This window comes from Ylistrum balloti, unplaced genomic scaffold, assembly GCF_031769215.1.
Source record: "Ylistrum balloti isolate Yb309-2 unplaced genomic scaffold, AGI_CSIRO_Ybal_v1 Utg369812, whole genome shotgun sequence".
Taxonomy (NCBI): domain Eukaryota; kingdom Metazoa; phylum Mollusca; class Bivalvia; order Pectinida; family Pectinidae; genus Ylistrum; species Ylistrum balloti.
In genome coordinates, this window is record NW_026781984.1 from 1,207,763 (window position 1) to 1,222,234 (window position 14,472).

The 14,472-nt window shown below is 36.4% G+C and overlaps 1 protein-coding gene across 2 annotated transcripts; it reads left to right on the forward strand.

Annotated features, from left to right (window-relative positions):
* The first annotated feature begins 689 nt into the window (after window positions 1-689).
* LOC132544863 (delta-like protein D) lies at window positions 690-13,604 on the forward strand. 2 transcript variants are annotated; one of them, XM_060208514.1, is made up of 12 exons: window positions 690-748; window positions 1,983-2,104; window positions 2,790-2,909; window positions 3,330-3,406; window positions 3,990-4,271; window positions 4,505-4,633; window positions 5,041-5,157; window positions 5,546-5,680; window positions 7,891-8,019; window positions 10,398-10,554; window positions 11,160-11,206; window positions 11,959-13,604. In XM_060208514.1, exons 1-12 carry the CDS (start codon window positions 734-736, stop codon window positions 12,480-12,482), a joined length of 1,854 nt encoding a protein of 617 aa, XP_060064497.1. In that variant the 5' UTR covers window positions 690-733; the 3' UTR covers window positions 12,483-13,604. The 2 variants fall into 2 exon arrangements, with proteins under 2 accessions (XP_060064497.1, XP_060064498.1); XM_060208515.1 differs by lacking the exon at window positions 690-748 and having other exon boundaries at window positions 2,005-2,088.
* Window positions 13,605-14,472: the final 868 nt, after the last annotated feature.

A 14,472-nucleotide genomic window follows, 5' to 3' on the forward strand; every position in this document is an offset into this window, starting at 1 on the left:
ATGTCCCCGACCTTCCACAAAGCAAGGGAGTGTACACATGTCCCCGACCTTCAACAAAGCAAGGGAGTGTACACATGTCCCCGACCTTCCACAAAGCAAGGGAGTGTACACATGTCCCCGACCTTCCACAAAGCAAGGGAGTGTACACATGTCCCCGACCTTCCATAAAGCAATGGAGTGTACACATGTCCCCGACCTTCCATAAAGCAATGGAGTGTACACATATCCTCGACCATCCACAAAGCAAAGGATTGTACACGTCCCCGACCTTCCACAAAGCAATGGAGTGTACACATGTCCCCGACCTTCCATAAAGCAATGGAGTGTACACATATCCCCGACCATCCAAAAAGCAAGGGAGTGTACACATGTCCCCGACCTTCCACAAAGCAATGGAGTGTACACGTCCCCGACCTTCAATAAAGCAATGGAGTACACGTCCCCGACCTTCCATAAAAGCAAGGAAATGACACATATCCTTCCACTAATAAGGACATGAATTATTGATACAGAAACATGCCATATAAAGCTTGAAATCAAAATTCATTATGTAAAACCAAATAGCTGATTTCACGAATACAATGCACGTATAGATATTAAATCTGCCTTCGTGACTCCAAATTCCTCCCTTTGAGTGTTATCGGAAGTCGTCCAGCGGCAACACATTATGAATCGTCAAAGTGTTAAGTACAAAACAAGACGGGTTAGACTCCTTGTTGGGGTCACATCTAAAATGATGCAGATAAAGGTGAGTATAGTTTATATACATTAAGATCTTTATATATAGCTCCTACTATTGTGTCTAATATCGTTAAGTTATGACGAAAAGTTTCTACTTCTAAAGTTAATTGTTTAACGGTTCAAGTTTTGTTCTTTTCTGTGAAATGATGTTCATCCAATCTTATGTTTAACTAATGTTTATTGGTACATTTTGTACAAGTTTTCGTTTTAATTTGACATACAAATCTTATAGTGTTATATCTAATGAGTACAACATGCTTAGTGTGGTTGAGGGCCAGTCATGATGACTGTCCACAAGTCAACAAATAACATTCAGAATCTGAAACGTATATTTTTGAATATAAATTAATTCAAAAGCTAGCCAAACGAGGCAATAGTTATATACCTTAAACTTTTTGTATTATTACAGTATCTAATTCAAGACAGGAATGCATATCTAAAAGTAAACAATAGTTCTAATGTTAATATCATTTGGAACAGTTTTTGTGTATTTTACGTTTTATATATAACTTTTAGCAAGAAGGTGATACACTTCCGCCTGAAGAAATGATAACTAATGTTATCATGGTTTATGTGTGTATAAAATGTCAAGAATAGAACTAATCACATCAGATGATCACGTGATTAATCAGTGATATCATTATACATGTGTAAGAATCTGTTACTTGTGGTTAAAATATAGTGGTACACATGTGTAAGTATCTGTAGCTGTTGTTGCTGTGGTATAGTGGTACACATGTGTAAGTATCTGTAGCTGTTGTTGCTGTGGTATAGTGGTACACATGTGTTAGTATCTGTAGCTGTTGTTGCTGTGATATAGTGGTACACATGTGTAAGTATCTGTAGCTGTTGTTGCTGTGGTATAGTGGTACACATGTGTAAGTATCTGTAGCTGTTGTTGCTGTGGTATAGTGGTACACATGTGTAAGTATCTGTAGCTGTTGTTGCTGTGGTATAGTGGTACACATGTGTAAGTATCTGTAGCTGTTGTTGCTGTGGTATAGTGGTATAATTGACACTATTTATGCCAATTGTGATGAAGATACAGATATTCTTTAAATTCGTTTGCTTACTTGGACTTTTTTGTAAACTTTTGGCTATTTGTGTTCGGTAAATAGTTCAATTTTTTATTGATTTTGGTGCCACATTCATACCGTGTGTCACTTTCTGAGATTGTACGTATGTATTAAAATGTTTTTATTAAGTTATCGTTTGTATTTAGTGAATGCTGTGTGTTCTAGCTTGTCCTCAGCGGTAAGTCTGCAGTATGGATAACAGTCCACATAACATATATCTTACTGCTAGCAGCCGGAAGTTGTGGCGATGAAGAGCAGAGTAAGACCGGAAGTACGTTATCAGATGTGTAAGTTTATTCATGGACGACACACATTACATGATATTTAAACAAGAAGAAAGGTTCGATAATAATTGATGTAGTCAGACCATGTTTAAACACACAAAATTTGGATAAAAAATATTTCAATTCGCCAACATGGTTGAACACTATTTATAATTTATTTTACACGTACACACACGCGCACGCACGCACGCACACACACATACATACGCACACACACACGCACACACAAATAACCACATGTAATACAAATATCTTAATTATGGTCGTCTATATCTGATATTTCGTCTATTCGTTTTGTTGCCCGTGAAAAGGCGAAGTAACGAAAAGACGAAAACCCGTCAAAGCGAAATAACGAAAAGACGCCAAACTGGGGTAAAAAAAGGTTCCATTTTAACATAACGGTATCTTTTTCACCTCGGCGTCTTTTGACGATTTCGTTTTGCGGGTTTTAGTCGTTTAGTTATTTCGTCTTTTCATTATTTCGTCTTTTGGTTATTTCACTTTGCCGGGCTTCGTCTTTCCGATTTTTGGCTTTGGAGGTATTTTGTCTTTTTCGTTTTTTGGCTACTTTTCTTATTTTCGTTATTTCGTCTTTTCGTCCGATGTTTTTACGCGGACAGCAAAACGAAAAGACGAAATGTACGATATAATTCACCATATGCAATATATGTTATTGTATGTACGACAGTTCATGGAGAAACCAGAATGCGATGTTCTCAGTGGTAGAAGAAGCCTGTTCTCTAAGTGAGCTCTTCTTTTATTCTACGGTGTTGCCCAGTAGCTTCTGTAATAATGGTAAAAAACGAATGTAAGTATTGTCACCTACGGTGTCCTGGCTGATGTTTCGTAAACGTACACCGTAAACAAGATATCGCTAATTGTGAAAAGTAAACTAGAAAGTATATTTACACAATTTTTGTCAAATAATATCAATGCGATTTTTTTTCTTATAGCGAGTTTTTGTTGGGAAAACATTTCACTGGATTTAAATCAATGAAATAGTTTTACCATTTTACAACTCGATATAATAGTACCATTAGGAATGAAAATGGTCCGCTTTGCTTAATTTTGTTCTTAGTAAATCACATTTACAAATTAGCCATAAATATATGTGTGTGTGTGTGTGTGTGTGCGCGCGCGCGCGTGCGTGCGTTCGTGCGTGCGTGCGTGTGTGTGAGGGTGTGTGTGTGTATGTGTGTATGTGCATTAATTAATTTCAATTTCGCAGATACAAACTACGAAAAAACACACCAACTGTAAAGTGCAAAGCAGGATATCGGCTTCGTGGAGGTTCATGCATCAAAGGTAACCGCCATTTATTCTAGATTTGACAGGTCTGGTTAGTACAAGCGAGCTGGTAACTTGGTTTTGTTTTGTATGGGACACGTCTGGTTAGTACAAACGACCTGGTAACTGGGTTTGTGTTGTATGTGACAGGTCTGGTTAGTACAAACGACCTGGTAACTGGGTTTGTGTTGTATGTGACAGGTCTGGTTAGTACAAACGACCTGGTAACTGGGTTTGTGTTGTATGTGATAGGTCTGGTCAATACAAACGACCTGGTAACTGGTTTTGTTTTGTATGTGATAGGTCTGGTTAGGGGGGGGGGTGTTGTTGGGTTAAAGTCAGGATAGATAAAATTGAAATTCTTGCTTTTCTTTTGTCTGAAACACTTTATTAACTTTTCATTTGCCGAATTTTGTTTGTAACACTGTATAAATTGACCACTAGGCTGATTGATCGTATGACGACATGTTATCATGCTGTTGATTCGAACGCTCCAGATTTGAACTTTAACCTTATGTAACTGTACCCGAGAATGGTGACGATGTATTGAAACGTGTGCTTTACGAACCATCCTTAATCAGCATAATAACCTCTTTTGTAGAATGTGGCCTGACAAAAAACTCCGGAAATGACAATTTTAACAATACAAAGAAAATGAGAACAACACTTGAAGTATACACAAACGTGAGTATTACAAACACAACTGAGGAAGGTGGAGCTGAGACTAAGAAGACTGGACTGGATGTAACAACTGATGTAAATAGTACAGAGATTGATAAAACGGACATCAATGGCACAAAAACATCTACAGAAATCGGTACTGATTTTGGAAAAACGGATGTAAATGTTACAAATACTACAGCGGACGCAATCGGTAACGAAGGTAAGGCGTGAAAAGATTAGGGCGTCGAACAGAAACTGTTAAACATATGAGGAACGCACGAATATGCAAATCTTCAAATAGCATATTTAATAAGGTAAATAAGCTTAACGAAATCTAATGGTATTTGCTCTGACGTCATTTCCAAAGATTTTGTCGGTAATCTTTTAATATCAAGACTGAAAAATATACAACAATGTATATTTCCTGTGTAAATGTTTATTATTATCTTAAAGAATGTAACGCCGGCTGTTATGGTGATTTGTGCCAGTTTAACTGTTTGTGTGAAAACAATGCTACTTGTGACAAGATGACCGGGCAATGCACGTGCAGCAAAGGCTGGACCGGCGTCTATTGCCAAGACGGTAACAAATATTCATATATTTCATAAATGAAAACTATAGTTTAATATACATTGAACAACGTATAATAAAATTAGGAATATTTGGTTTTATTCAGAGGTTTTCTAGTTCGCGAATTATTACGTCAGGGGTGACGAAAACATCGAATCAAAGAGATTGTGAAAATCTTTTGAAATTCACTTCAGTATAAGTTTTTATAGACTATCAATATACCACCTGCATTGTTAAAACCAGATTATGTACTACAGATCAAAACGCAACACGTTGACATAAAACTTATTAAGTTTATTTTTAGTAGTTCAAAACCTTTCTTGAGTTAATCGATGCTTACATATTTGACACGAGTCATATGATTGACGAAGACAATGAAAGGAGGGTTCTGCTGTCTGTACATGCTTTTTCTTCGATAGAATGTCCTAGAGGAACTTACGGCGCTAATTGTAGTCAAACGTGTAGATGTGACGTCACTTCCTGTCATCCTGTAGACGGTTGTATCTGCCGGTCAGTAGGACAAAACTGTTATACAGGTATGTATAACGGAACGGAATCATTAAAAATGTCCTAAGAAACAACATGTAAATGTCTATGGATACAAAAAGAATAAGCACCGCGGCGTTTTCATTGGCTTACAGTTTGACTTATATCAAGATCTCGAGATGTTGATTTCTGTATTTTAACTACATACTACCGAGATCTTTATTTAACTCAAAGGTGCCACTTATAATCAACAATATCTACTTTAATTACAGTCATAATAATTGTATACACTAAGCTACCGCTTGGTAATAGCCAGTATTTCCACACACAGAAAGTACCTAGTAGACTTTGGGAAAGATTTAATTCATAAATAAAAGCCACTTGTAGGTATCGTTCACAAACACGCATCCCTGTGTACTACAACTTATTTCATTCCAGTGTGTCCACCGCTGACGTTTGGTTCTGATTGTAGCGGTAAGTGTTTGTGTCTTGAAATAGCGACACAGGACTGTGGTGTCCTAGACGGCTCCTGTACCTGTAAACCAGGATGGACAGGGACTTTCTGTAACCAATGTAAGTTGTAAGATGTAAATAGATATATATGACCATATTTGTACTATCCTATGTTCCCTGTTGATATTTGTAGTATCCTTTGTTCCCTGTTAATATTTGTACTATCCTATGTTCCCTGTTGATATTTGTAGTATCCTATGTTCCCTGTTGATATTTGTTGTATCCTATGTTCCCTGTTGATATTTGTAGTATCCTATGTTCCCTGTTGATATTTGTTGTATCCTTTGTTCCCTGTTAATATTTGTACTATCCTATGTTCCCTGTTGATATTTGTAGTATCCTATGTTCCCTGTTGATATTTGTAGTATCCTATGTTCCCTGTTGATATTTGTTGTATCCTGTGTTCCCTGTTGATATTTGTTGTATCCTTTGTTCCCTGTTGATATTTGTTGTATCCTGTGTTCCCTGTTGATATTTGTTGTATCCTTTGTTCCCTGTTGATATTTGTTGTATCCTTTGTACCCTGTTGATATTTGTTGTATCCTGTGTTCCCTGTTGATATTTGTTGTATCCTTTGTTTTATGTTGATATTTGTTGTATCCTGAGTTTCCTGTTGATATTTGTTGTATCCTTTGTTCTCTGTTGATATTTGTTGTATCCTTTTTTTCTCTGTTGATATTTGTTGTATCCTTTGTTCCCTGTTGATATTTGTTGTTTCCTGTGTTCCCTGTTGATATTTGTTGTATCCTGTGTTCTCTGTTGATATTTGTTGTATCCTGTGTTCCCTGTTGATATTTGTTGTATCCTATGTTCCCTGTTGATATTTGTTGTATCCTTTGTTCCCTGTATCCTGTGTTCCCTGTTGATATTTGTTGTATCCTATGTTCCCTGTTGATATTTGTTGTACCCTTTGTTCTCTGTTGATATTTGTTGTATACTTTGTTCCCTGTTGATATTTGTTGTATCCTTTGTTCCCTAAGGATATTTGTTGAATCCTTTTTTCTCTGTTGATATTTGTTGTATCCTTTGTTTTATGTTGATATTTGTTGTATCCTGAGTTTCCTGTTGATATTTGTTGTATCCTGTGTTCCCTGACCATATTTGTTGTATCCTTTGTTCCCTGTATCCTGTGTTCCCTGTTGATATTTGTTGTATCCTTTGTTCTCTGTTGATATTTGTTGTATCCTGTGTTCCTTGCTGATATTTGTTTTATCCTTTGTTCCCTGTTGATATTTGTTGTATCCTTTGTTCCCTGTTGATATTTGTTGTATCCTTTGTTCCCTGTTGATATTTGTTGTATCCTGTGTTCTCTGTTGATATTTGTTGTATCCTATGTTCCCTGTTGATATTTGTTGTATCCTATGTTCCCTGTTGATATTTGTTGTATCCTATGTTCCCTGTTGATATTTGTTGTATCCTTTTTTCCCTGTTGATATTTGTTGTATCCTGTGTTCCCTGACCATATTTGTTGTATCCTTTGTTCCCTGTATCCTGTGTTCTCTGTTGATATTTGTTGTATCCTATGTTCCTTGTTGATATTTGTTGTATCCTTTGTTCCCTGTTGATATTTGTTGTATTCTATGTTCCCTGTTGATAATTGTTGTATCCTATGTTCCCTGTTGATATTTGTTGTATCCTTTGTTCCCTGTTGATATCTGTTGTATTCTATGTTCCCTGTTGATAATTGTTGTATCCTATGTTCCCTGTTGATATTTGTTGTATCCTTTGTTCCCTGCCGATATCTGTTGTATTCTATGTTCCCTGTTGATACTTGTTGTATCCTATGTTCCCTGTTGATACTTGTTGTATCCTTTGTTCCCTGTTGATATTTGTTGTATCCTTTGCTCCCTGTTGATATTTGTTGTATCCTATGTTCCCTGTTGATGTTTGTTGTATCCTTTGTTCCCTGTATCCTGTGTTCTCTGTTGATATTTGTTGTATCCTTTGTTCCCTGTATCCTTTGTTCCCTGTTGATATTTGTTGTATCCTATGTTCCCTGTTGATATTTGTTGTATCCTTTGTTCCCTGTATCCTGTGTTCTCTGTTGATATTTGTTGTATCCTTTGTTCCCTGTATCCTATGTTCCCTGTTGATATTTGTTGTATCCTTTGTTCCCTGTATCCTTTATTCCCTGTATCCTTTGTTCCCTGTTTACACTAAGCTGTTTTTTTTAGCAATGCACATTTTGTTAGTATAATAAGATATATTTTAACTTTCTAATCTTATATCGTTCCTTACTCAAAATACTGAACACTTTTACATTTATCAAGTATGCCCTGTGGGAAGTTTTGGAGATGGATGTCAGCAAACTTGTGAATGCAAATCTAACGAATACTGTACCCCGACTACTGGGACGTGTCTGTGTTGGGATATTGTAAACGGATTAATCTGCACCGAAGGTATAATGGTTACGTTTTTAAGTGCAAACTATCACTACGGAAATACCCTTTTGATGTCATTAACAACAGACTTTGAAATATGTCCTTTTCTAATTAACGGCAAATAATTGCCTAGATATGTCCATCAAATAACAGGGACTTTTGGTACAAAAATTTACATAAACTTTAAAAGTTTGAATTAGACACAGACATTTATATCGCCGTGTCCCCTGTTTATCTTCTTGCAAAATTTAAGAAACCTGTTGTGTAAACATAATAGATTTGGATATGAAACCTTTCCATTCTGGTGCCACTTGTTCTATCGACAAAGTATTGTATGTATGTGTATCTACCCAGTATTGTCGCTGTGTGTTATATCTACACAGTATTTCTCCATGTGTTATATCTACCCAGTATTGTCGCTATGTGTTATATCTACCCAGTATTGTCTCTGTGTGTTATATCTACACAGTATTGTCTCTGTGTGTTATATCTACCCAGTATTGTCTCCATGTGTTATATCTACCCAGTATTGTCGCTGTGTGTTATATCTACCCAGTATTGTCTTTGTGTGTTATATCTACCACATATTGTCTCTGTGTGTTATATCTACCCAGTATTGTCTTTGTGTGTTATATCTACCCAGTATTGTCTCCGTGTGTTATATCTACCCAGTATTGTCTCCGTGTGTTATATCTACCCAGCATTGTCGCTGTGTGTTATATCTACCCAGTATTGTCGCTGTGTGTTATATCTACACAGTATTGTCTCCATGTGTTATATCTACACAGTATTGTCTCCGTGTGTTATATCTACCCAGTATTGTCTCTGTGTGTTATATCTACCCAGTATTGTCTCTGTGTGTTATATCTACCCAGTATTGTCTCTTTGTGTTATATCTACCCAGTATTGTCTCCGTGTGTTATATCTACCCAGTATTGTCTTTGTGTGTTATATCTACCCAGTATTGTCTCCATGTGTTATATCTACCCAGTATTGTCTCTGTGTGTTATATCTACCCAGTATTGTCTCTTTGTGTTATATCTACCCAGTATTGTCTCCGTGTGTTATATCTACCCAGTATTGTCTCTTTGTGTTATATCTACCCAGTATTGTCTCCGTGTGTTATATCTACCCAGTATTGTCTTTGTGTGTTATATCTACCCAGTATTGTATTTGTGTGTAATATCTACCACGTATTGTCTCCGTGTGTTATATCTACCCAGTATTGTATTTGTGTGTAATATCTACCACGTATTGTCTCTGTGTGTTATATCTACCCAGTATTGTCTTTGTGTGTTATATCTACACAGTATTGTCTCCATGTGTTATATCTACCCAGTATTGTCTCTGTGTGTTATATCTACCCAGTATTGTCTCTTTGTGTTATATCTACCCAGTATTGTCTCCGTGTGTTATATCTACCCAGTATTGTCTTTGTGTGTTATATCTACACAGTATTGTCTCCGTGTGTTATATCTACACAGTATTGTCTCCGTGTGTTATATCTACCAAGTATTGTCTTTGTGTGTTATATCTACCCAGTATTGTCTCTGTGTGTTATATCTACCCAGTATTGTCTCTGTGTGTTATATCTACCCAGTATTGTCTCTGTGTGTTATATCTACACAGTATTGTCTCTGTGTGTTATATCTACCCAGTATTGTCTCCGTGTGTTATATCTACACAGTATTGTCTCTGTGTGTTATATCTACCCGGTATTGTCTTTGTGTGTTATATCTACCCAGTATTGTCGCTATGTGTTATATCTACCCAGTATTGTCTCTGTGTGTTATATCTACCCAGTATTGTCTCCGTGCGTTATATCTACCCAGTATTGTCTTTGTGTGTTATATCTACCCAGTATTGTCGCTATGTGTTATATCTACCACGTATTGTCTCTGTGCGTTAGATCTACCCAGTATTGTCTCCGTGTGTTATATCTACCCAGTATTGTCTCCGTGTGTTATATCTACCCAGTATTGTCTCTGTGTGTTACATCTACCCAGTATTGTCTCCATGTGTTATATCTACCAAGTATTGTCTTTGTGTGTTATATCTACCCAGTATTGTCGCTATGTGTTATATCTACCCAGTATTGTCTCTGTGTGTTATATCAACCCAGTATTGTCTCCGTGTGTTATATCTACCCAGTATTGTCTCCGTGTGTTATATCTACCCAGTATTGTCTCTGTGTGTTATATCTACACAGTATTGTCGCCGTGTGTTATATCTACCCAGTATTGTCTCCGTGTGTTATATCTACCCAGTATTGTCGCTGTGCGTCACTTTGATCTTTTGTTGTTGCCATGGTTGACGGTTTTTTTATCATCAAACAGTTTAAATTTGTTTTCGAGCTGTACTGATGATACATACAGTACAATATTTTCAAATTACAGAAAACTCTACAACTACGGCTGTCCCCATCAATGCTGGTCATCCAGCAACGTTTCCAGTCAATGCCTTACATATTGGGATTCTAGTGGGCGGTTGTCTACTCATCCTCATCGCAATAGTGTGTACAGTCGTGGCCTGGCGGAGAAACAGGTCTTACGGGTAAGGTTAAACCTTCAGATATACTATCACAATTCTCTGCCTGATAACAATTGTCAGTGTATTACATGGCAAAGAAAATCTACCGAATCTGTCGGATATAGACGAAACACTCAAAAGCTTGAACAGTCTTTCTGGAATAAAGATGAAATCATTCAGAAATTAAGAAATGAAAAAGATGATTTTCCATTACAGCGGAATATATCTCTTCTTATTAAATCATTACACAACACAAAAACTCTTGTTATGGTATAACCTTTTAGGACGATGTCCACTACATTATGTACTTGTGATATATTTGTGTTGATGTCCCCGCTGATGGGAAATTATCTGTGGCTGTTTTCATGTCAGCGAATTATCTAATTAGGGGAACAAATATATATAAATGATTGATATTGTTAGATCGGATATAACAACGATTCAGGAAAAGTTGTTTGGCCTCGTTCTTGTTGTACTCCCCGACCTTTTCAATTGTTAATTTGTTTCCGTTTTGTATAGGTTTTTATAAGAGCGTATTTTTACAAGTCTCGTTTAAAAAAGAATCGCATGGAAAGGAAATCTGGAAATGTGCACTTTAATTTGTCAAAAGTAAATTTTCATCTTCACAGCATGGATCAATACGATTTTAGCTCTAAAGACTCCACTCTGAAGATTGGTAAGTATGAGTCATCCCAACCTGGAAACTCCAGGGATTACGATCACTTTCGCTGATTGGCAAAAAGGTCAACAGACTGTACGAGTTGTCTCCCTTCATTTGGATAACCGTTCAAGAAAATTTCACAGAATGTTTTACATTACTTCCTTGTTGAATTGCATCATATCTATGTATGTTTTGCTAAGTATAAAACATAAAAGTATTCAATTCGGCAGCAATTATGATCAAACCTCGTATTTCCCATACATTCAAAATAGAGATTTATTTCTAATGGGTGATATTATCACATGTGGAGTAGCATTAATTATCATCAGCATTGAAGAGGAGTCATTAGAATCGTCAATTGAAACTCAATGCAGCACTATGACCGTAAAATGACCGTCAACAAATTTCTTATTCGCGTATAAATACCGGAAAACTTTCCCGATACATTGAAATAAGATCTCGAATTCATAACGCGTTGAGTTTAGTCCCCTAAAATAACGTTTCGTTTACGGAACAGTCAGAAATTAACGTGATTATCGATCTTTGTCATCTCACGAAAAATACTCTAAACTTTCTTGACACTGTTTTTGGACAAATTCTTTTAAATTCATAAAGAAGAAAAAAGTTTTTTTAATATCCTGGTTCTCCCTTGGCATTGAAATGGCCAAGACTGTGAGCTTGAAGACTTGGTGAATGCCTTTTTGTACTTATATAAGGGTCTTCCTTATCTAACAAATACATGTGTATACTTACTCGGTTGTTTTCAGTGCATGCGGACGAACAACAAAGGGAAGACCTGACTCGAAATCAAGAAGAACCTGAGGCAGTCAGGAAAATGTCCTGTAAAAGTCTTAAGAAATCTCGTAAAGGCATTAAACCGTTAGATGTCCTGAATCTACCGTCTAGAATTAAATCGAAACCCCCAACAGCAATCATTGGCTTCCAGCAGTACAGTCCAACAGAATCACTCAACTTCGATGAACTTTCCAGACATTCCTACGTCAACCTGAAGGACGAAGAGATATCTAGACACGTGAAAGAAGACAGCGAGGACTATGAACGTCTTAATAAAGATGAAATCAATCCACCGTTGCAAGACTACGAGGTGTGCGTCAAGACTAAGGGGCCATATGAGAATGTTCCAGCTAAGAAAAGGAGCATTTTAGGATCGCTAAGGAAGCTCGTTAGAAAAGAAAGTCACCCTGAAGGTGACAAAGCACATCTCGCAGACGACACAGGAACAGGGATAAATAGGACAAGTTTCGTAACATTTAACAAACAATATACTTGACAATTTCTCCCTACTTATCCAGTTAAAAGTCCCTCGCCTATCACATACGTATACATGACATTCTCTAGTGTAAACAAATATATTGGTAACTATCAGAAGTGAAACAAATAAAATCATAGATTTTATAATAATATTTTTTGAAAACGGGAGTTGCAGTAATATATTTATAAAAGTGAAAAAATCGATTTCAAAATCAATATTAAGATTATATATGAAAACATCTACATATTATATAAAAGGCCCTAGCGACCCTTTGTTATCAAATTTTGATCCTAGTAATTTTTATCTTGTTTGCGACTATGTTTACTATATCTCGACCTTAGAAGTGTTTGTCTTAATTGCGAGCTTTTGTTATTAAACCTCGATCCTTGACGTGTTTGTGTTGTTTGCGACCATTTTTACCAAATCTCGATCCTCGAAGTGTTTGTCTTGATTCCGAGCGTTAGTCATCAAATCCCGATTGCCGAAGTGTTTATCTTGTATGAGATCTTTTGTTATTAAATCTCGATAGTCGAAGTTTTGTGTTGATTGCGAGCTTTCGTCATCAAATCTCGGTCCGTGGAGTGTTTTCTTGTTTGCAACATTTACTTACCAAATCTCGATCCTCGCAGTGTTTGTCAAGATTGCGAACTTTTGTCATCAAATTCCAATTGTCAAAGTGTTTATCTTGTAGGACATCTTTTGTTATCAAATTTCAAACTTCGAAATGTTTCTCTTGTTTTTTTAACCATATATCAATCCTCAGTGTTGTACTTGATTACGATATCTTGTAATTAAATCTCGATCGTTTGGAGTTTTTATTCATCTTCGTTGTGACTTTTTTGTCGAAGTTTTTTTTATCTTGTATGAGACCCTTTTTTAACCAAATCTCGATCCTCGAAAATTCTTTTCTTGTTTGTGCGACTGTTTGATATCAAATCCCGATAGTCAAAGTGTTTATCTTTTTGCGAGGTGTTGTTATCAAATCTTGATCCTCGAATTGCTTGTCTTGTTTACAACTTTTGTTTTCAAATTTCGATCATCGAAGTGCTTGTCTTGTTTGCGACCCTTTGTTATAAAATCTCGATCATCAAAGTGTTTGTTTTGTTTCCGACCTTTTGTGATTAAATCTCGATCCTTGAAGTGCTTGTCTTGTTTGATATAATCTGAAACACATTTCTTGCTTAAGTATTTCAAATAATGAGATATATAACTGGCATTCAGAAAAATATGTTTGTAAACCACAAGTATCATCGTCTGCAGGGTAGGGTATGACGGCCGCACATGTGCTGCAGTATCGACATGTTGTATTAGGCGCGTTCGTTTCCAAAACAAACCATTACTATGCAACTTTACCCATTACTTATCTACAAGACAATAAGGAAAATAATGTAACCTATATTTGTCAGTATGTATATTTATACAGAGAGTTTGTAAACAGTAGTCACTGCATAACAACTACATTATCTACATATATGTGTAGTATACTGTGATTCATATATCAGTATAATAAATTATCTTTCTGTGATAAAAAAAAAAAAAAAAAATGGTGTTCGCTTACTTTTTTTTGGTCTTGATCTTAATCGATAATTAACATGTATAGTCGAACAATTAATACGCCATAATTACGTTGCATTACTCTCACTGTCTTCTGGTCATCCTTCTGGGTAGTTGTGGATCTTGTCCATTTTTATAAATTCTATATAATTCTAAACACTCGTCCATTTTTATATATTCAACATACTTCTGAACACCCGTCCATTTTTGTGTCGCCTGCAGAGCTGGCGGACACTTAGGAATCACTTTTTCCGTCGTCACGCGTCGTCGGCGGCGGCGTCGTGGTACGTACGAAAGTTTTCCTGACTTTTTTCGGTAATGCTTTGAGTTATCATAAAGGAATTTGGCATATGGCTTTTTGTTGCATGGGTGCAGATTAAGTTGGCTTCCTGGCTGTCTGTGACCTTTCTTGGCTGAGTTATGCCCCTTTGAACTTAGAAAAGTCTTTGGGTAT

Coding starts and splice junctions, on each gene's coding strand:
- LOC132544863 (XM_060208514.1), top strand. Junction 10,555..11,159: donor CGGAGAAACAGGTCTTACGG/GTAAGGTTAAAC, acceptor TCATCTTCACAG/CATGGATCAATACGATTTTA. Junction 11,207..11,958: donor AGACTCCACTCTGAAGATTG/GTAAGTATGAGT, acceptor GGTTGTTTTCAG/TGCATGCGGACGAACAACAA.